The sequence below is a fragment of the Panthera leo genome, chromosome C1, assembly GCF_018350215.1.
Source record: "Panthera leo isolate Ple1 chromosome C1, P.leo_Ple1_pat1.1, whole genome shotgun sequence".
Lineage (NCBI taxonomy): Eukaryota > Metazoa > Chordata > Mammalia > Carnivora > Felidae > Panthera > Panthera leo.
In genome coordinates this window covers 101885150-101908652 of record NC_056686.1, presented here as the reverse complement: position 1 = coordinate 101908652, position 23503 = coordinate 101885150, and the positions used below count along the sequence as shown (strand labels likewise).

Here is a 23503-nt window from a genome sequence, read left to right as displayed (position 1 = left end):
TACTGGTCCAATATGGTAGCCACTAACCACATGTAGGTGTTTAAACTTAAATTTAGTTGACAAAAATTAAATACAATTTAAAATTCAACTCCTCATTCACACTAGCCATGTTTCAAGTGCCTGTGTGGTTAGTGGCTGCTGCATAGATAGCACAGATTAAAACATGTCCATTCACAGAAAATCCTTTGGGGCAGTTGTACTAGTGGGCCGTGAATTGATGAGAGTTTCCTGAATATTAGTGAACACATGCCAAGAGGTCATACTTTTATTTTCCATCAGTAAGTTCGCTTTGATCAAAGCATTTATAATCACCCTCATCTTTTCAGAAATGCACCATCTATGGAGATATAGTAATGTCTATGTTCCCCCTTGGAGGAGTCTTTTAGGAAGTAAAGTACACAGATGAAGGCAAAATGCTTGAAGTGGGTTTAGAGCATGAATTTTTCCAGAAGAGGAAATAGAACAATTCTCTCTGAGAAGGAGGTGAATGTATTCTAAAAATTAATTACAAAAAAAAAAAAAAAAAAGCTTTTATTTGTGGGAAAAAGAAAGGCATGAGTGAGGTTGCCTGTCCTCTGGAAGGAAACACCTAAGAAGAAAAGGGGCAGGTTTGAAAGCAGCTGCTCTTTCTTAGGTTGCTTGTTAGTTTAGCGCTAAAACTTCCTGAGCAGAAGGTTGTAGAGATGGGGTAGGCACAATCTCTGACCTGAAGTGGCTTAGAGATTTATTGGGAAGACAGACAGAAAACAGAATTTAAACACAAGCCTATGGCTTTGTGAGCATCAATGAGGCATGTCTACCGTCCAAGAATAGAATAGGGAAGAGCTTCACGTTGTGAACCAAACCAGGCTGAGCCGGGGACCAAATCAGGGCTCTTTTTCTTACCTCTTGTTGCCTTCCCCACTGGACCTACCCACCACCCCCAACCAGATCCTTGCACTTAATAACATTCAACATTTGTTGAACTAATTAATTAAAAGATGAATAAACAGAACTAAACAAATAAAGAGAAGAAGAACATCAACACTGACAGGAGGTGTTGATAGAGCTCAAATGAGAGTGGATGAAGCGTTAGTGTTCCAGGCTACAGCAACAGAAGGGGCTAAGACCTGGAAGGTGTTTCCTGCTATCCTAGAAGTTTGGATGGAGGTAGGGCTCAATTCTAGTATTTGCTCAGAGATGTAACAACATTAAGTGTGCGTTATACATATAGTATTCTGGAAATCACATACTTACATGAAAATTTTCTAATAAAGTAAACTTAATTAGCATCAGATCTTAACTATATATAATCCTTGTTGTTATTGACTGGTATTTTCTTTTTTTTTTTTTTAATGTTTATTTATTTTTGAGACAGAGAGAGACAGAGCATGAGTGGGGGAGGGGAAGAGAGAGAGGGAGACACAGAATCCAAAGCAGGCTCCAGGCTCCGAGCCGTCAGCACAGAGCCTGATGCAGGGCTTGAAATCGTCAACCTCGAGATCATGTCCTGAGCCGAAGTCAGACGGTCAACCGACTGAGCCACCCAGGTGCCCCTTGACTGGTATTTTTGACCTGACTTATCTTAAAAAGAAAAAATAAAAGTCACATTCAATCTTATTCTACACATCATTAGAATTCTTATTCAACATCAACACCTATCTCTTTATGGTACCACATTCTCTTCTTCAGGGATTGTTTTCTTTTTTGCCAAAAGACATGTTTCAGCAGTAATTTCAGTAATAGACTATGGACAATAACGTTTCTACATTCTGATAATTTTCATATGTTTTTACTTAGTGCTCCCCCTTCAATGATTGGTTGGCTGGGTATAGAATACCAGGTTGAAAGTTGTTTCCCTTCACACTTTATAGGTCACCTAAATTTGTGTGACTTTCATTTTAATTACTCTAGTATGGTGCTATTCTGATACTAATTTTGGAGGTAATTGCTGCTGATTTGCTGTTTTTAGGGTTCTAAGTATCATGTATGACACTCTACATATAGAAACATTTCAAATAATTCTACTCAGTGTTCAGTGGCCCTTTTCAATTCAGTTTTATGTGGGTTGTATCAATGCCCATCCTTGGAGCTAATGGGGGGATTCAGTGGAAGACCACTTAAGGTCCTGTAAGCCTTTAATTCTCTTGTCTCATGTCCTTCTCATCCCATTCGCATCTCAAGACCTTAAAATCTTTATATAGTGAATGAAGATAGCAGAGTGAGGGGTGTGGGGTCGGGAAATCTATCTAAACATATAGTTTGTCAAAACTTTTCTCTCTGACACCTTGGACCACTGCTTTTGAACTTAAAAAACTTGGAATTATGGGGCGCCTGGGTGGCTCCATTAGTTAAGCATCTGACTTCAACTCAGGTCATGATCTCATGGTTCCTGGGCTTGAGCCCCACATTGGGCTCTGTGCTGACAGCTCAGAGCCTGGAGTCTGCTTTGGGTTCTGTCTCTCTCTCTCTCTCTCTCTCTCTCTCTGCCCCTGTCCCACTTGTGCTCTCTCTCTCTCTGTCAAAAATAAATAAACATAAAAAAAGAAGAAATCTGTTGAATTTCTATCTTTAAAAAAAGCTTGGAATTTATATATTTGCTCTTTGTTATGGCATGAAGCAATGATGAGTCTTATCCAGCCACCTAAAGGGGAAAAGTTTGTGTTTAACAGGTAGAGTAAAAAAATAAAATTCATCTGGTAACATCCTACCACATACAGTTAGGAAACTGAGCCTCAGAGAGATGTGGGAGAATGTCTGATGTTACACAGTGAGCGGGTAATGGAACTGGGACCTGAACCAACATCCATCAGAAGCCAGGCCTTGTGTTCTTTCCCCAAAGCATCATCAGAATGGCAGAGTTTCTCTAAAATACACTTTGCACACCATGGAAATATTACTTTCTCTTTTCCTACCGTGAATGCATATACAGGCTAGAAAAAGCCAATGGCAAAGCCTGAGTAGCAGTGTAAAAAGAACCCTGCGTGGAGAGTAAGAAAATCCACTTCTGACATCAGCTTCACTCTGAACTAGCTGTGTATTTCTAGGACTTGAGAAATACCATTATCCTTTCCAGCCTTAAAGTTCTAGACCATTGAGATTGAATAATTGGTGACATCTTCAACATAGTTTGTTATCTACACTACAGAAGGAAATCGTATTGCCTTTCCAGATAGGTTATTTTCTTAATAAGACTGTGTGACTCAGGGACACCTGGGAGGCTCGGTAGGCTAAGCATCTGACTCTTGTCATCTGACTAAGCATCTGACTCAGGTCATGATTTCACGGTTCATGAGATCGAGCCCTGTGTCAGATTCTGTGCTGACAGCACAGAACCTGCTTGGGATTCTCTCTCTCTGCCCCTCCCCTGCTTGCATACACTTTCTCTCTCTCTCTCAAAATAAATACACATTAACAAAAATTTAAAAAGACTGTGTGAGAGGTGCCTGGGTGGCTCAGTTGGTTAAGTGTCTGACTTTGGCTCGGATCATGATCTCACGGTTTGTGGGTTCAAGCCCTGCAGACTCTGTGCTGATGGCTCAGAGCCTGGAGCCTGCTTCTGATGGATTCAGTGTCTCCCTCTCTCTCTCTCTCTGTCCTTCCCCCACTTGTGCTCTCCCTCTCTCTCAAAAGTAAATAAATAGGGGCGCCTGGGTGGCTCAGTCGGTTAAGCGTCCGACTTCAGCTCAGGTCACGATCTCACAGTCCGTGAGTTTGAGCCCCGCGTCGGGCTCTGGGCTGATGGCTCAGAGCCTGGAGCCTGCTTCCGATTCTGTGTCTCCCTCTCTCTCTGTTCCTTCCCCATTCATGCTCTGTCTCTCTCTGTCTCAAAAATAAATAAACGTTAAAAAAATTTAAAAAAAAAGAAAAAACAAAAAAAAATCAAAAGTAAATAAATAAACATTTAAAAAATTAATAAAAAAAAAGACTGTGACTCAGGAAACAGAGAGGGCTTGGGGTCAATATCCAGCTCCACCAGTGACCAGCATTGTGAACCTGACAGAGCAGGCTCTCTACACCTCTTAACATCAGGTTTCTTCGGTGTGAAATGGGGGTGCACATCCTGCATCACTCCCAGGGATTTGTTAGGATCTCATTAGTGACTTAGGTGAAAACACTGTATGGTAAAATATTGGATCAATGTAAGCTATTTTCACATAATTGCCCTGCATTAGGACAAGATTTCACTACCTTGTTCCTTAGGAACAAGGAGAAGGAACTTAAACAGATTTTTGAGGAACAGAGTGCATGCTGAAGGAGATGGGGTTGGTGCCTTAGAGAGGGAAGTCTGTGTGTATCCCTCAAGCCCACCACAGGGGTACATAAGTTATGTCCAGCCCTGATGGCAAATCCTTTCTGCAAAGATAGAAACATCCCGATTCTCCAGAGTTGAAGTGGGGCATCTTTATAGAAAGGAAGGAGAAATAAAGGAAATCAACAATGTAAAGGGATAAAATGACTGACAAAAGAAAAAGTGAATAAGGCGAGGGGAGGACGGGCTTCTAACAGATTACAGGATATTGTCGGTTTTGATAAGGTAGGATGTAAAGGAAAGATTGTTTGCAAATAGGGAGAGTTTCTTCAGAATATGTTCTCAAGCCTCGCAGATGTTCCTTTTGACTAAAGATAAGACTTTATGGATGGATTGTTATTTTAAACAACATTATTGCTCTATGATTACAACAAAGGTCATATAATTCCAGAGGCAAGAAGATATAAAAACTCAAGTCACTTCCTGGGATCTCTTAGGATGCTGAAGAAAGCAGCGGTCCTCAAGCCTTGAATGCCAACCAGGTAATCCTACACCCAGTTGAGGGCAGAGGGCTTTCTTTGAACATTTGACTTCCTCTGCCAGCTCTTCACTGGGCCAGAAATGAAAAGCTCTAGGTCTAATGATGTTAGTCATGCTTTTTGTTTCTCTGTGTGTGTGTGTGTGTGTGTGTGTTTAATTTGAACTACTTATTTTCTTTCCTCTTTTATTATAAAAAGCATTACCTTTGGTGTCTGTGTCAGGTTAATTCATGGCTGTGCAATCTAATGGCTGTGAAACTTTGGGAAAGTTACTTAATCAATTTTGTGTCTTCATGTGGAAAGCAAGTTAATGATACCTGCATTGCAGCCTCATTATGATTAGATTAGGTGGCATGCAAGAGTTCAATGAATGTCAGTTTGCTAAGATCCATTAGTAGATTCTTCCAAAAGATGCTACACATCCCTTCCCCCAGATAGTTGGTTTGACAGAGAAGTCTTTGCTATTTGTGTTCTAAGGGGGTTGAAGACATTGAAAATACCTCCATCACCTCTGGAAGGGAAGTTCGTCAGAGGAGCAAGGGGTTAATGTGATGATATAAAGGTGGGGGGAGGGTGGGGGTGCCTGGGTGGCTCAGTTACTTGAGCGTCCAACTCTTGATTTCAGCTCAGATCACAGTCCCAGGGTCGTTGGATTGAGCCCCCAGTTGGGCTCCACGCTGAGTGTGGAGCCTGCTTAAGATTCTCTCTCCCTCTCCTTCTGCCCCTCCCCCATGTGTACTCTCTCTCTTTTTAAGAAAAAAAAAAGAGTGTAAAACAATGTGGTGGGAAGAGGGTTATGACATGCTTCACCTTTTTGTTTAACACTGTGTCTCAGTGCTCACATGTACTTTCATATGCATCTAATCTTTAGATTGCCCAGGAAAGTTTGAATATTATGTTCCATCATTCCTGTAAGCAACCTACTATAAGATAGTTAGAATATGTATTCTGATTTTGGGATCATAAATTATGCTCAAATAAGGATTCAATTAATTATTTACTCATCCTAATAATTATTTGGGAAAAAAATCTTGGACCCGATCCCATGCTTACACTAAAATAAATGCCAGGCAGATGAAAATAAAAGAGGATATGGGCAGATATTTTCATCTTATGTGGATGGTAATGGCCTTTTTTTTTTTTTTTTTTTTTTGCTGACATAAATTCCAAATGCTATGAAGGAAAAAATAAATATGACAGTTTTTGAAATTCTCAGTGTGGCAAGAAACAGAAACGAGAAGATGTACAAACTGGCAAATATTCTTAGTTATATGTGAAAGACAATAAATACACAAGAAAAGCCCTACAAATTCCTGAGAAAAAAGATAGTAATCGAGCAGAAAAATGCATAAAGCTCTAAGTCAAAAATTTGCAAAAGAAAATTTTAAAGATAAGCATTCTAGAAAAAGATGTTTAAATTCTTTTTATATATTTTTAAAATTTTTTAAATTACTAATTTAAGTAATTTAATTACTAATATGTTAAAAATACTAACAAAAACAATGAGGTTTTTCTTTATCAAGCCAAAATCAGCAAGAAAAAAATGGACAAATTGGGTGTTCTTCAAAGTTTGGGGGAACAGTACTGTTGTCCGCACACTATTGCCCATTTATTTTCTGAAAACAAAACAAAAAAAATGTGGTTATCACCTAAGTGTGAAGGAAAGAGGGTTGCCCTAAAGTCAGGAGATCTGGTTATAGCTGTGTGACAATGACCAAATGACTTCATACCCAAAGGCCTCAGGTAGACTCTCACCTGTAAAATGTGGACATTGGACCATATACTCACTTTTAATTCTAACACAGAAAAATTTACTCTTGGGACTGACTTGATTTGATTGAGCTGAATGTATAGAAAGCCCATTACTGCCTCATCTGTGAGAAAGCTTGGCTTAGGCTCCCTCTGCTGATTCCCCAGAGAATAGCAGGAGCCGGCTCTCCACAGTACACTGAGACCAAACGATCTCCATCCAGACTTTTCAGCCCAGTACAGTTACGTCTCTGGCGCTGGACCAGAGGTCTTGCAGGTGACATAAGTTAACTATTCCCAGTCTCTACATTTAGCTTGAGATTCCCTTCATTGTATAATCTGGGCTTAGGAAAATATTTTGTTTCCTCCATATGTGATTTGGCATCTAAATTCCTGGGTCTGTCTCACCCAGTGTGTTCAGGCTGCAGGTCTAGGCGAATCCAGGAGCTTCAAAGGAAAACTCACAAGGTCTTTGAAACCCTTGTAATAGAGGCTTCTGAAGCACTTCTGTGGCCAGGAGAAGAAGAAGATGGCCCCCCAAAGAATGTGGCTTCTCCCACTGCTGAGCTGTGTACTCAGCACTGAAGTCCTGGGTGGTGAGTATCCGTCACTCAGCTGGGACTGAGCCCACCCACAGCCTGTGTTCATGCAGCACACTGACAGCCATCCATTCACCGCCCCCCAAAATATTTAGGTGCTACAGGAAGTAGATGTCAAAGACAGGAACGAAAGACAATGTCACATGGTAAAAAAAGTACAAGGACTCGGGTCACCTGGGTGGCTCAGTCGATTAAGCATCCGACTCTTGATTTCAACTCAGATCATGATCTCATGGTTCATGAGTTCGAGCCCCCCATCAGGCTCCATGTTGACAGTGCTGAGCCTGTTTGGGATTCTCTCTCTCTCTCTCTCTCTCTGTCTCTCCCCGACTCTCTCTCTCTCAATAAATAATAAACTTTAGGGGAAAAACAAGTACAAGGACTATAGAATCAAACAAATTCTAACCTCACGTGGTTGTGAGCCATAGTTAAATCATCAACTAAATGTAGATAATAACAATAGTTTTGCAAGTTTCTTGTGAAGAGGGAAGGCAATGTGCACCTGACATCTAGTAGTCAATAAGTGAGCGCTATAATTAGAGGTACCCAATGTTTATGCATTGCTTTCCTATTTGAGTATACTGGGAATTCTGGTTTGCAAGGGACTTACAGCCTTGTTGGAGAGATGGCTCCCCCACACATGTAGACCCAGCATCAAGTACAAAGTAACATGTCAACAAAACAAGAATCAATACCCTAGGATCTTCCAGTGGAGAAAGCCAGGAAGAGAACTCATGAGCTGAGAATAAGTATCATGGAGTATCTGAAATGGAAAGAAATGAAATGTGGGCACATCTGGTGTAATGCCTTCGTTCTGTTTATGAGGCCCCAAGAAGGTAGAGACTTGCCCAAGGTCACAAAGCAAGATTACATAATGTTCTGGCGCCTCATCCGGGGTGCTTCTCATAGTCCTGCATGGCCCAGCGAGGGAAACCATGCCTGAGCACGTATATAACCTAACACTACTCCCACTGGGGAGTACTTTGGCCAAGGGGAGAATCAATTGGAAGAAAGCAGGAAGAGAAGCAGAGTTATTTCTGGCATCATGTTGGTGCCCGTGGCTCATGTGTGTGGTCCTTGCCTTAGCCTACCCTGGATGTGTCCTTGTGCTTCAAGGTTCTTTGCCCTCCACCCCATGCTGACTGCCAGCCACCAGTTCTGTCAATCCTTATGGCTGCTCGGGACCGGGGGATTGAGCCGCTTTCTCTGAAACGTGCTAGAATAGGGAAGACTGGGGCGCCTGGGTGACTCAGTCGGCTGAGGGTCCGACTTCGGCTCAGATCATGATCTCGTGGTCTGTGAGTTCGAACCCTGCGTCGGGCTCTGTGCTGACAGCTCAGAGCCTGGAGCCTGCTTCAGATTCTGTGTCTCCCTCTCTCTCTGCCCCTCCCCCACTCACACTCCGTCTCTCTCTCCTTCAAAAATAAATAAACATTAAAAAAAGTAAAAAAAAAAAAAAAGAATATGGAAGACAATGAGAGGTGGCCCTCAACTCTCCTGTGGAGGCAACCAACCAGGTGGTTAGCTCCAGGGGCTTGAAATTCACCCAGGCTAAACCTGGGGAGCGAGAAACCAGTCTCCCGACTCTGGGATCTCACCAGCCCTCTCTGGTTTTTCTCCTCTGGAGGAGGTAGAGCCAGAACATACCACCGGTTACTCTACTCTTCTACAGATCTTCCTCCCTGTTGTAGAGACTTCCTGGGATTGCTGCATAGGAAGATTCGGCTGGATAAGGCTGCAGAACCAGGTCATGAATGCCCTGCTAGCCAGAGTAGGGAGCTTATCTGAAAGCATAGGAAGTCCCTAGAGATGTTTAGGCAAAGGATGAAATAGATCAGGGCAAGCGAGTGACAGGAGTGTCATTTGAGTGGGGAGAGAGGAAGTGCTTGCTATGTGACAACGACAGACTGCGGAAGTCTCCGAGGAACGGAAAGACCCCTGCGCTCATCTATAGCACTGGAGTGCAGCCACGTGGTCACAAAGCCCGAGCTCGCCAGCCTGGCATTCCCTTCATCACCGAGGCCCTCTGTATTTCCAGCCATTTTCCTGCTTCTTAAACCTTCAGATTCGGTGATGTGGCCCACTCATTAATCAAGTAGCAGGAAGAGCCTGTGCCTCTCGGTCATGGCTTCCTTGTCCAGACCTTGATTCTCCTTTCCCTTTCCACCATGCTTGCCGGGACGATTCCCTCTACTTCAGGCAAACTTAAGTGCTTGCCCTTGTGGTGCACATCTTGCACGTTTCTGCCTCCATCCCTCTGCTCACACACCTCCTTTGCCTAACGTGTCCCCTCGCTATTGACACAACCCAGCTCACCCAGTGTCAAGTTCCATCCAAGTTGCCATCTAACCTGTCCTGTGTCCCCCTGGTCAAAAATACCCACTCCTTCCTTATAATGCCTAAACCTACCAATTTATGCCCTTTGCCCACTCTTGTGCTGCCTTGAATTATAGCTGTTTGACCTGACAACCAATGTGAGGATTCTGCCAATTGCTGAGTGTGGCTATTCTAATTGTGCATTTCATAACTGGAGAGATAATTGTGGGATGGATGTGGGGTCCCCCTGGGTCTGCTATGAAATCGTCTTAGCTAGGGGCAGCTGGGTGGCTCAGTCAGTTAGGCATCTGACTTCGGCTCAGGTCATGATCTCACGGTTTGTAAGTTCGAGCCCTGTGTCAGGCTCTGGGCTGACAGCTCAGAGCCTGGAGCCTGCTTCAGATTCTGTGTCTCCTTCTCTCTCTGCACCTCCTCCCTCCTCTCAAAAATAAAATAAACATTAAAAATTTTTTAAATCTGATTGTAGTCTTTTCTCCAGTGCACAGTTCCCCTTACAAAGGCCATAGTTCCCTTTGAAGAAAGCTGGGAGAAAGATTACCCGTATAAAGTTTGGGCAGCCCAGCAGGATCCTTCTTCAGGACAGCCAGCCTCCCTTGCATTCTGTAGACTGACGAGTGTGGGAATGGATTGGCTTTGCCATCATCACTTGCAATCGCCTTCTGTGTTTGTGCAGACATCATCATGAGACCCAGCTGTGCTGCTGGATGGTTTTACTACAAGTCCAATTGCTATGGATACTTCCGGAAGCTGAGGACCTGGTCTGAGGCTGAGGTAAGGAATCTGGCCCATGCTAGGACAGGTATCTCTAAAGCCACCTGGAGGTATCTCTAAAGGGGCCATCCAGAGCTGCAGGTCTCATTTGGCTCAGAATTAAGAGTCCTCCCTTGGCATTCTGAGGAGTCACCTGCTGCTGAAGTGCAGAGAATAGCGTTGTGTGTTCTCCTCTTCCAGTTCTATAAGCATGGATGGAGCAGGTGCTATCTGCCCAGATCCTAGGTGAGCTGTGAAGACGTAAGAATGGACAAGAAACAGCCATTACCCTCAAGGAGTTCGCTGTCAGTAAGAAAGACAGAAATACACAAATAGAAGGAGAATGAGAAGATAAAGTCCTTCCAGAAAGAACAATTGAATAGCTGCACCAGACTTACCAGAAAGAGCAGTGTGTAGGCAGTCCTGGAGCACACCAGTCTTCAGAACCACCTGACAGAAAGTGAAGCAGTCCAGACAAATGGAAGGCTTCATTGTCTACACAACCCAGCAAATGTGCTGGCTTTATCTCCCTAAGGCTTTGTCTAGAAGATACCCAAAGGGCCACCCCACCTCAGAGGAGTGTGGGAGCCAGTGCTGCCGTTTCTCTGGGTTGTGGCTGTTTAATTGACATGACTGGTTGGGGAAAATGTGGGGTGATCTGGGCCTAGAACGGCCTCAGAATTCTGTGTATAAATAACTCACCAAGGACAGAGCACCTACCAAGTGATAGCTGTTGAGGATACGAAGTCTTCTCTGACCTTAAAAAGTGTGGGGTTAGTGCAAGATTGTGACATTTAAATGGAAAATTCCAATGCAGTGTGAGCATAAGTGACTTTCCCAAGATCACACCCAGAGTAGGTAGCAGAGCAAATCCAGGGAAGTCAGCCCTAATGCAATGCTTCCTGAGCTGATGCGAATGAGAGAGGGAGAAGGAGAGAGAGAGAGAGGGAGGGAGAATGTGCTAAATGAAGAAGGGGTTTCTCAGACACTGTTCACTGAAAGGAAAAAAAAAAAGCTGGTGGAAAGTAATGGGCCTCTCCTCAATTCTTGAGAAGCAACTTGAAGAAATCTTAAAGGCCACCTGTATTGCCTGTACCCAGACATTCCAAAACTAATTCTGCCCAAAGAGGAAGTTACCTGGGAGGCTTGGGAGTAATACAGACCTGAGTTTGTTTAGTTATTTTTTAAATATAATTTATTGTCAAATTGGCTAACATACAGTGTACACAGTGTGCTCTTGGCTTTGGGAATAGATTCCCATGATTCATCTCTTACATGCAACACCCAGGGCTCATCCCAACAAGTGCCCTCCTCAATGCCCATCACCCATTTTCTCCTCTCCCCAACCCACTCCCCCATCAACCCTCAGTTTGTTCTCTGCATTTAAGAATCTCTTTTGGTTTGCCTCCTTCTCTGTTTGAAACTATTTTTTCCCCTTCCCTCCCCCCATGGTCTTCTGTTAAGTTTCTCAAATTCCACATATGAGTGAAAACTTAGGACACCTGTCTTTCTCTAACTGACTTATTTCACTCAGCATAATACCCTCCAGTTCCATCCACATTGTTGCAAATGGCAAGATTCCATTCTTTCTCATTGCCAAGTAGTATTCCATTATACATATAAACTACACAAAAAATTAAAAATAGAATTATCCTATGACCCAGCAATAGACCTGAGTTTAAATCATGACTCTGCCACTCACTAGTTATAGCCGTACCTCACTCTACCAGTTTTCTTGCTTTAACATGGGGATGTCACTTTTACCCCATGGCCTTGTCAGAAGGATTCATTAAAATAACTTACCAAGAGGGGCGCCTGGGTGGCTCAGTCGGTTAAGCGTCCGACTTCAGCTTAGGTCACGATCTCGCGGTCCGTGAGTTCGAGCCCCGCGTCGGGCTCTGTGCTGACAACTCAGAGCCTGGAGCCTGCTTCTGATTCTGTGTCTCCCTCTCTCTCTGCCCCTTCCCCGTTCATGCTCTGTCTCTCTCTGTCTCAAAAATAAAATAAACGTTAAAAAAAAAAATAACTTACCAAGAGCTTATTACACATGCTGGGTGTTCATTTGAGGTTCTTAAGGCAAAAACGGTCCAGGATTGGTACAAAGCCTTAGCAGAGTTAATTGCTCCTGAACATAGTGCAGAGAAGGTGCTGGAAAAGGACCCAACAAATAAATACCTTGGCTGCTGCTGCTAGTTGCCAATATTGAGGGCCAATCTTAGTTCTCGAAATTCCTGGTGTGGAGGGGACCATGAGAATGACAGTTTCCAGGTCTGAGTTCCAGGTCCTGTTGTGGCACTACCAGGAGCGTGAACTTGGAGAGAAAATCTCACTGAACCACAGAGACTCTTTGCTCTTTTGTCCCAGGAACCCTTTGTGACTGGGCCTCTCACTAAACGTTGATTGGTAATCTGGCTTCCATGCCTCACTAGTTTGACAGTCAAATGAAGTTATGAAAACATGCCGGTGTTGTGAAATGGTCATCAAGGGTGAGGAATGCATTAACATCCAACACCAGCCATGTCTAATCACGAGCAAGATACCAAAGGGGGGCATTGAAGTAGCAACTGCAGCCAAAACCATGTTTTCATTACATTAAATTGCATCATGGAGGCAGAACCTGTAATACAACCGCAAAAAAGCATAAGATAAGTATACTTCTCTAGAAGATGTGGATATATAAAATGTTTGCCTTGTTTATTGGGACAGTATGTTTCCAGTTAGAGAATGGTTATGCCACGTTTCATCCAATCCCTAAAACAAAAGGTGATTATCATTCAGGAATCGAGAAGAAAAATCCAGATTGCCTTCTCTCGATAGCATCTTTGAAAAGCAAGAATTTGGGATCCAAAAAAGACATATAGGGGCGCCTGGGTGGCTCAGTCAGTTAAGCATCTGACTCTGGATTTCAGTTCAGGTCATGATGTCATAGTTCATGGGATTGAGCCCCACATCTGTCTCTGCGCTGACAGTGTGGAGCCTGTTTGGGATGCTCTCTCCCCTCCCTCTCTGCCCCTTCCCTGCTCCAAACAAACAAACAAACAAACAAAAGACATACAGGAGTAAAACAAGTTCGGGTCTGGTGCTGAGAGTTTTAAAAGTTGCCGCAGAGAAGATAGTTATGTACTTACTAGGGTTCTGGGGTGAGGACTATGTGTTTAAACCTCAGGAGATGATTAGCACAACTTCTTGCCCACAGTACGAGTGTCAGTTGTATGGAAATGGAGCCCACCTGGCATCTCTCCAGAATGCAAAGGAAGCCAACATCGTAGCGAAGTATATAAGTGGCTACCAAAAAACCAAGCCTGTATGGATCGGCCTGCATGACCCACAAAAGGTAACCCCAGACTTGGCCCACACGTGTCCCATTGGGAGAGCCAGATAGATGGTCCCTGCATGGGAAATGGCTTCCAGGCCTACTGACGGAGGCACAGGGAGTGAATCTTTTTCAGTTACTGCCTCCAACCAACAGAGGCCAAAGCCTCAAGGTCTAGGTCTCAGTTCTGGCCCTCGACGGAGGAAATTATTTCAATGGCATCACTTTGTAGAACTTCTATCTAATTAAAGTCCTCCCAAATCTTAGAACACAAAATGACCGGCTTTTCACAGCCTAAAAAAAAGTTATGGGGCTCCGTCAGTTGGGCATCCAACTCTTGACTTCGGCTCAAGTTAGGACCTCATGGTTCCTGAGGAGGAGCCCCACATCAGGCTCTGCACTAACAGCATGGAGCCTGCTTGGGATTCTCCCCCCCACACCCTTCCCCTGCATCTGTTCTCTCTCTCTTTCAAAATAAATAAGTAAACTTTTTTTTTTAAGCTGTGTAAGCATATATAGATACATACACATATATGAAAACATACATACACATACACGCACATACATCTGTTAGGGGATGTAGCTTAATTAAATTCCCATTAGATCTTGAGTTAAAGTTGGGAACTTTCAGCCAAACTTTTTCCTAGATGCTATTATTTTTTTTCATGTTACCCATAACTTTTTTTTCACTAGACCTTCATTTTAATCTCCATCAGTACCTCATTGTAAAGAACGGTATGTGAGGTCTTTGGGCTGGTTGCCGAGGTCCCTCTGTGGGAGCTGCAGTTTACAGATTCTTCGTGGGAATCTTCTATAGTTAACCCAAACAAACATAAGGAACACCAGAAAAGAACCCCCAGACTTCCCGTTTCTTGATAAAACTTCGCCATAGATGTTGCAAATAATTTATACAATTAATTACACATTTTTATGTATTTACATTGCTGTCAATCAACTCTCTTCTTCAGAGTTAGGACAAATATTTACATCTATTTATACAATTTTGGGGGTATTTAATTTTCTACATTCATAACTAAAGAAAGTAATTGGCTAAAAAAGTCCTTAAAAATGTGTAATGTCTCTAGTTATCAAAGATGCAAATTAAAATAGAAATATAATTTGACTTATCAGATTATCAAACTTTTGCTTTGTCTTAATGAATAATATATTTAAGGACATAAAGACATTGTCCAGTAGATGGAAAGCAGTTTGGCCATGCATATCAGTACCCTCAAAATATTCACATCCTTTGACCCATTAATTCCACTTCTGGGTTTTTATCCTAAAAAAATAAGTTTAAGTACAGAAACAGCTTCAGGAACAAAGTAGTTCATAGCGGTATTCTTTATAATCATTGTAAATTAGAAACAACATAAACATCATCAATACCATTAAGGTAAATTATAGTGCACCATGACCATTTAAAAATGTTTTGAAAGCAAGATACACAGTTGAGTATGTATTTTTAAAGACCACCACCTATTTTAGTCCATAAAAGATCGTGATAAATAAAAATGTTTACACCAGAAGTAAATATGCCAAAATCAATAGTAATGTTTTCCTCTTTAAATGGGGTGACTTTTCTCTTTTTCATTCTGTGCACATCCCTGTGCTTCTTGTGATGAAAGATTTTTACGGGTTTTCAAGGGGCCTGAGAGGACCGCCTGGCTGTGAGCAGGTGCACAGGCTGACTGTCTTCCATCTGTGGTCACTTGCAGAGCCAGAAGTGGCAGTGGATCGATGGGGCCTTCTATTTGTACAAAAAATTGTCGGCCAAGTCCGCACGTGGGAACAAGTACTGCGTGGAGATGAACTCCAGGGAGGGTAAGATCCGCCGCCCCCCCCACCCCCCCCCCCCCCCCACCCCGGCCCCATTTCACACCAGCAGATCTGTTTTCCACAGGATGGTGGCCTTGCCACAGACATTATTTACCAAACCACAGTCATTTGTGATCATTTTACAATCTTTGCCATATCCATAGACCAACTATTCTTAATATCTTCTTTAAAATACACTCACTTTTTTTCTTAAATACACTTACTTTTATTTTTATTTACATTTTATTTATTTATTTTGAGAAAGAGAGAGTGAGAGGGGGAGGGCCAGAGAGAGAGAGAGAGAGAAAGAGAGAGAGAGAGAAGGAGGGAGGGAATCTTAAGCAGGCTCTGCACTGTCAGCACAGAGCCCGATGCAGGTCTCGAACCCATGAACCGTGAGATCGTGATCTGAGCAGAAACCAAGAGTTGGACTCTTAATCGACTGAGCCTCCCAGGGGCCCCAAATACATTTATTTTTTAAATCCTATTGTGTACATATGAAGGGGAAAGATGTCACATTTTGGGAAACCCAGGCTACAGGAAAGAAATACATATAACTTCTTTCTGAATTCCTTCTAGTTTGGGTTCCCCACGAGCCCTGGGAACCTCATCTTTGCCTGACTCCTGCCCTCTTGTTTGTTTCCCTGAGTTTTGTTCCCAAAATGCAGGGCCCAGAACCTTAGCTCTAGGTTGCACACAATCACTTGAGTCTCCTCGTTTTTCTTGTCTTTCATTCCTCGCTTTTTATGCTAATAACTTCCAGTTTTCAACTTTTGTACCAATGACATTTGGGGCTGGATAATTCTTCATTGTGGGAGCTGTCCTGTTCATTGTAGGTTCAGGATATCCTGGTCTTCAATCTTCAGAGGTGGGTAGAACCACTCCCCCACTACAGGTTGTTACAACCCAAAATGTCTCCAAATGTTGCTAAATGTCCCCTGGGGGCAAAATTGCTAGCATTTGAGAACCACGGAGATTAAGTGATGTTGAAAAGTCTTCTGCTGTAAAACAAGAAAACAGAATAGCAAAGAGAAAGAGGCTATTTGATGCCGAAGACAACATCCTAGTGGGTTTAAAAGGCCATCATGGTGTCACCGAGACACCCTTCCTAGGCCGGAAGTGGGCCTGGGAAAGGCCTGGACTGAGACTCAGGAACATGACGCAGGGTGGCTGTTGTCTGGGGAATAAAGTTTTCATATGCACAAAAAAAGAGTGTGAAAATTTTCCAACAGCAAAAGATGAATGGTAGAAATAAGGTAACAAACTCTGAGGCCAGGTCGAGACCCTTTGCAATAAGAGGGTCTCCTCACGGGCAGAGGAAGGGCTTCCCAATGACTTGTAGAGCCCATAGTTGCTGCTGGGAAAGGCATAGACAGCTCCGATGGAAGGAACACAACCAAGACCAATAGGTAGAAACTGGTAATACGTGGATTTCTATCTAAGGGGGGGAAAGTTTAACAATTAGCACTATCCAAAACTAGAACGTGCAGGAAACAGTGAGAACCCCATCACTAGAATTAACCAGGCAAAAGTGGACATTGTAGTTGTAGTACCAAAAGCATGAGAAGAGGAGCACATGGCACATGAAGGAATCAACTGAGGAACACTTTTGAAGTATAAATTCCAGGGATCACTTTGGACCTACAGCATCAGAATCTCTAAGGTTGGAGGCCAGACCAGCTTTGGGGAAGCAATGGACTAGACACCTTTCAGAGTCCTTCCTGTGATTCTGAGATTTCAACTGGACCAACTTCTCAAACACAAGTCTTTCCCATCAGTCCGTGTTCACATGGGCAAAATCCCAGGAACGAAGCCACCTGTGTGGGAACTGGAACCCTGATGTCTTCCTGAGAACTAGCTCTAGGTCTTTCAGACTCTCTTCCTTTTCTGGGTTCACTCAGCCCAGCTCTTAGGTACCAGAATACAGGTACTCAAGCCAGAAAAGCACAAGGAATGAAACAAGGATTAGCAAGAAACTGGTGGAAGGTAGGATTTTAGACAGCCTTCCCTTGGCCCTGTCAGTGTCATTTTCTATTTGTGTAACAGATTTAGCCCCGCCAACTCAGTGGCTGAATTGTTTCCTTCAGACCCAAAAGGTATGGTATTAATGTCCCCAAACACCGCCACACACACGTCCTGTGTGTGGCTAGACCTGTTCCTTTTTTATGTCTATTTAGAAAGACCCTCAGAGACCATTTTGTCTGGTTGGTTCTTTCACCCCCTCTGACTCCTTTTCTGCACCACGGCGGAACGTGCTTGTGACTCTCTGACAAATTGCCCTTACAGTGCTTTCTGACAACTCTACTGGTCCTCTCTGACACATTTAAAAATGTAGTGCTACAATTTAAACGGAAACTTCAGGGGCACTTGGGGGGCTCAGTTGGTTAAGCATCCAATGCTTGATTTTGGCTCAGGTCACGATCTCACCATGGTGAGATGGGAGCCCTGAGGCAGGCTCCACGCTGGCAAGGAGCCTGCTTAAGATTCTCTCTCCATCTCCTTCTGCCCCTCCCCTGCATGCATGCTCTCTCTCCCCCTCTTTCTCTCTCCCTGTTTCTCAAAAATAAGTAAACAGAAATTTCATATTCAATGGAGTTGGAGTCAAGACCATGGGCTCTGCCTTTGGAATGCCTGGGATGGGATTCCAGTTCCTTCAGTTAGCTCTGTGACCCTGAGCCAATTTCCTACTTCTCTGTGCCTCAGTTGCCTCTCCACAGAAAGGGAAAACCAAGAGTACTAATCACCTGAACGCATATATGTGAAGTGCTTATCCCAGTCAGCATAGACTCATGGTTCTCCGACCTGGAAGGGAGGGGTATGGTCTACACACACCTCTCTGGTGTAGAGGAACGGAGGAGGAGAGTGCAATCAGACTCCTCCCTAGGTTGGTGCCCATGGGGGAGCTGCCTGTGTTCTTGATTATTTGAAGCCTGGAGCCGTGTTCTCCCGGCCCCACACCCTGTCTGTACCTAGAACTCATCGTCTCCATATCATTACTCTCTGTGGCCCGGCTCTGGTTGCCATGGACATGGGCATGGGCTGGCCCCATCCTCTCTACCTCTGGAGACCTCTGAAGGGGAGGTGGCACACCTTCCCCCACTTTGCCTGGCAGTGCCCTCTGTCCCCGGGGCTCTCATCCCACCAACACACACTGGCCCCAGGGCAGGACGCACATGTCAGAGCCAGGCGGAGAGACGTCTAACGACTCACCACTCTGCTGCCCACACTGCAGGGTGATAAGCGGATCTGTGGACGGCCCTGGTGGGCCCTGTCCCCAAAAATACTTCCGTTTCCAAGATCACCTGCTCCTTGCCGTCAGTCCTTTTTTATAAAGGGGTGGCCTGTGGGACGTGACTGGCTCAGCAGCTTCCAACTCTTTGAACATCTTAGAGCCTCAGCTGCGGACTTTGGAAAAACCACCTCCACATCCTTGCAGCCTCCTGTTCCAGACACAAAAGACCCCCGCTTTTACGTCCAGCTCTCTCTCCCCCTCCGAAGTTTCGCTGGCATGGGGCTTCTGCAATTGTGCGTGACGTTTACATTATTTTTCTTTCCGTGAACAAAGTTAGTGCTGGTATTTGTCAGAGAAACAGAAGTAATTGGATGTATACGGAGAGAGATAGATTTCTTTTAAAGAACTGGCTCCCAGGCGCCTGGGTGGCTCGGTCAGTTAAGCATCTGACTTTGGCTCAGGTCATGATCTCATGGTTTGTGAGTTCCAGCCCCACATCAGGTGAGCGCGAGCCCTGCTTTGAGTGAGCCCCACTTCTCTCCCTCTCTTTCTCTGCCCCTCACTCACTTGCACCCTCTCTCTCAAAAAAAAAAAAAAATGGCTTTTGTGATTGTCGGGCCAGCAAAACTGACATGCGCAGGGCAGGCTAGGGACTGTGAATTCCCACATGCACTGATGTCACAATCCTGAGGCCAGGGCACTTTGGAAGCAGAATTCCTTACTCTTTGGGAAAACTCGGTCTTTTCACTGATTGGATGATTACCTACATTATGGAGGGTAGTCTGCTTTGCTCATTTAATTTTCTCATTACTAGTTTAAATACTAATCACATCCCAAACAAATCACCTCTGCAGCAACACGTAGACTGGTGTTTGACCCAACGCCTGGGTCCACCTCCTAGCCCAGTCCACGCATGAAATTAAGCATGGCAGTGCACTTCCCGGGGTTCCAAGCAAGAGACCCAGGGAACGCTGGTAAGTGCAATACAGAACTGGAGGGATTTGAACGTCTGTTTATTTTCTTGCAGACTTTTTAACTTGGAGGAGCAACGAATGCAGCACGCACCAGCACTTCCTGTGCAAATACCGAGTGTAGAGCACGAATCGAGGCTGTGCTCACCCCACACATGCCCCTGCCTTCCTCCCTCTGTGCATGCTGGCTGCGTCTGATCATTGTCTCAGAGCAAACACGGCAGCTGAGGCTGATCGGCCCTGTCACACTCACTCTTTTAGGTTTATTAGCGTCCGAGGCCTCAACACTGTACGACAGTGGCTTCTATGACAATTATAGGAAATGTGGCTTTGGTGTGATCTCGTTTGCATTTCTTAGAAGCACCCCCAGAGAGGAGAGGAAGTGTGGCTGGGCCGCCCACGCAGTTCGGGATGTGTGGATGGCCATCGGCTTCCCCCACGGTGCTGTGCCAACCGGTCAACACAGAGTCTTATGCCAGAACGTGAGAACACCCACCTGCACCCCTGTGACCTTAGCAGCCCAAGACAGGCTAAGAAGCTGGCTCGGGGAAGGGTGCAGCAAAGGGAGGGGGAGTGAACAGACAGCACGCTGGCCCTCCTGCCCCCTGCCCCACTTCTTCCTTCCTCCCCCCACACCCTTGTCACTCTTTTGGAAGCCAGAGAGGAAGACATCAGAGATAACGTATTGCTTCCTCTAAGCACAAAAAAGCTTGTTAACCCAAAGGATAAATGTCTTCATGGTGGGAGTCCAGGCAAGATGATCGGCGGATGGAAAAGGGTCATTCTTTGGAAGCTGATAGGTCAGCAAAAAGCAACCACCAACGCCTTCGAGGGTTCTGGGGAGCCACTGTTGGAGAAACAAAGAAAGGTATCAGATTCTTTGACTGAGATGGTAAGATAAATCAGGAATGCTAGACAGCCAGGGGCCATGTACGAAAATCATTGGGGCAAGTGCCAGATTCCGTGGTATTTCCTGTAAGAACTAACAGAATGTGAAGGAAACATGGATCACAATATCCCAAAACGGTAGAGGTTCCCTACGTCTTCTGACTAGAGCCCACCTGGGAGGTAGGCCCACCTACCTCCCTAATTCATTCATACTCTCTGGAGGAAAAGGAGCTCATGATGGCAGAGAAGTAAAGAGAAACAAAATAAAAATCCAAGAAGGGATGAACAACAGATGTACCAACACAAAACAAAGTAAAATCTAATAGTCATTCTGTAAATACATTAAACATATGTAACAGCTCCAGCTGAAGAGCAACACCAACCTAAAATACTCTTTAAAAAAATTTTTTTTTAATGTTTATTTATTTTTGAGAGAGAGAGAGAGAGAGAAGGGGCAGAGAGAAGGAGACACAGAATCCGAAGCAGGCTCCAGGCTCCCAGCTGACAGCAATGAGCCCGATGCGGGCCTGGAACTCACAAACTGTGAGATCATGACCTGAGCCAAAGTCAGATGCTCAACCGACTGAGCTTCCCAAGCACCCCCACCTGAAACATGTTTGGTGATGTAGCGAAAACGAAGCACCCTCTCTGAAATTGCTGACATGCCAACAAGCCGCGTGTACGTGTGCACAGCATGTGCTTCGCGACTTTCGCAAATAAGGATGGGCAGCTGCTTGTCTTATTAGAAGGCTGGTCCTTGGTTAACTTTGGAAAATCAGTGTGTGCTGATTTGTGCATATCGCATTTTAGTAATCTTTATTCATTGGGTAGATATATCACTACATCATTCAACAAAAGTTTATTGAATGCATGCTATGTACTAAGAACTCATTTCAGGGACCGCGAATCGATCAATGGACAAACCAGATAAATTCCTTGCTGTTAGAGAGCATACCGTTCGGCAGGGGTGAGGAGTGGAGGTAGAAACACAATTAACTAAGTAAATAATGTTGTATGAGAAGGTGACAGGTGCTATGATGGGAATACAAAGCCAGGAAGGGGGGATGGGGAGTGGGCTTGTGTGGACTATGTACGGAATAATTAGCGTGCTTTTGGTCACAACTGACAGCCAGGTTGTCTAAGCAAGACAGAGAATTTATTGGTATATGTTACTCTATGGTCCATGACTAGATTTGGGCTTCAGGCATAGCTTGACCAAGGGCTCAACAAAGTCACCAGCATAGGGTTTTCTCTCTGCATTATTTTTGACCTTTTTTTGCTGAGTATTAACCCCATTATCAAGCCCCATCGAATTGCAAGAATGGCTGTGGCAGTTCCCATCCTTACCTTATGAAAAAAGAGACCCCACAGCCCTCAAACAGAAGCCTCTAACCTAAGCCTCATTGGCCAAGAATCTCCTGACATGGGTTATGTGCTCAGTCCTCAACTAATCACTATGGCTAGGAGGGTGGGATGTGGTGATTAATTCCGCAAAGGGATAGCACACGTGACTCCCCTGGAGCTCAGGGGTTAGCCAGCTTCCCCTGAAGGACAGGGCCCCCACTGGCAGACACAGTGTCTTTGTGGGAACTGAGAAAGGAAGACACAGCTTCATGGACCCACAGGACAAAAGCAGGTTGGAATTCAGCCTTGACCTGCCCCTTTAGTTGTGTACTTGTGTGCAGTGCACCAGCCACACAACCCTCCTCTGTGGCCCTGACACGTGACACATATGCGCAAGGGGAGTCTCCACCTGGGGGCCGAGGGCCATCCTTTTGGAAACTGTCCAAAGGCTGCATGGCAGGACTTAAGAATCAGGTGTCTGAACTAAGACTGGAAAAGCATCTGATTCAAGAAAGATAACAATCAGGTGGATATTGTTTCCCAAGATGTACTCAGTGACATAAGACTCCAGCCACAGCCTGTGGTGAATTATTACAGTGGGAAGAGCAAAGCGCTTGGAATTAAGCCCCCGGCATCTGACCGACCCTGCCTCAAAATGGCTGTATTAACATGGAGCCTAAAGTCTCTGAGCCTTCACTTTCTTCCTCAGGGATTTGAGGATTAAGTTAGCTAAAATATGTAAAGAGTCTGGAATGAGGTCTGGCCTAAGAGCTTAACAAATGTCATTGTTCTCTGTGAATGTCACATGAGATGTCCTAAGTAGCTGCTTGCTTGCCGTGACACAAACTAGCGCCCTCTGCTGGAGCGTGGGAGGACAGCTGTAGAGGAGAGACCTTGGATTCCAGAAAGTTCTGTGGATGTGTCTGCCTGGCTGTGGACAAGCACATAGGAGGCAATACAGACACAGGATAGTGAAGGAGGTGCACACCAAGCACTAATTTAAAAATTTAATACACATTTCCATCAGGCTTACTATAATAGGTGAAGTCTTTGCATTCACTACATGAATAAAGATAGAGGAGAGTAATCTGAGGGCATTTAGATTAAGCCAGAAACCATTTATTTTAAGGGTAAATATAGGTAGCAATCTTTCTTTGTGATCTTGGGTTAGATGTATTAGGACACAGAAAGCAAAAACCAAAAAAGAAAAAAATTGAGAAACTACTTCAAAATATAATCCAAAAGAACAACAAAACAAAATGTGATACAACTATACATCCTCTTGAATGGCTAAAATTAAAAAAAAAAAATTTGTAATGTTTATTTATTTTTGAATGAGAGAGAGAGAAAGAGCACAAGTGGGGAAGGGGCAGAGAGAGAGGGAGACACAGAATCCGAAGCAGGCTCCAGGCTCTGAGCTGTCAGCACAGAGCCCGACGTGGGGCTCGAATTCATGAACTGTGAGATCATGACCTGAGCCGAAGTTGGAAGCTTAACCGACTGAGTCACCCAGGTGCCCCTAGAATGGCTAAAATTTAAAAGACTGATAATACTGGGGCACCTGGGTGGCTCAGTCGGTTAAGCCTCCTACTTCAGCTCAGGTCATGATCTCACAGTTCATGAGCTTGTAGCCCCGCGTCTGGCTCTGTGCTGACAGCTCAGAGCCTGGAGCCTGCTTCGGATTCTGTGTCTCCCTCTCTCTCTGCCGCTCCCCCACTCGTGCTCTGTCTCT

General features: G+C 44.5%; 1 protein-coding gene across 1 annotated transcript; it reads left to right on the top strand.

Moving 5' to 3' along the window:
• The first annotated feature begins 4735 nt into the window (after positions 1-4735).
• Positions 4736-20109, top strand: REG4 (regenerating family member 4). The gene is made up of 6 exons (XM_042952365.1): positions 4736-4773; positions 6932-7115; positions 10129-10226; positions 13402-13539; positions 15237-15342; positions 19596-20109. The coding sequence occupies exons 2-6, from the start codon at positions 7049-7051 to the stop codon at positions 19661-19663; spliced, it is 477 nt and encodes a 158-aa protein (XP_042808299.1). The 5' UTR covers positions 4736-4773; positions 6932-7048; the 3' UTR covers positions 19664-20109.
• The last annotated feature ends 3394 nt before the right edge of the window (positions 20110-23503 follow it).

What these genes read in the sequence shown, in the direction of transcription:
- REG4 (XM_042952365.1), top strand. Translation starts at nt 7,049, where the DNA reads ATGGCCCCCCAAAGAATGTGGCTTCTCCCACTGCTGAGCTGTGTACTC. An exon ending in CAGCACTGAAGTCCTGGGTG is followed by an intron (nt 7,116 to 10,128) that starts GTGAGTATCCGT and finishes GTGTTTGTGCAG; the next exon opens with ACATCATCATGAGACCCAGC. An exon ending in GCCTGCATGACCCACAAAAG is followed by an intron (nt 13,540 to 15,236) that starts GTAACCCCAGAC and finishes GGTCACTTGCAG; the next exon opens with AGCCAGAAGTGGCAGTGGAT.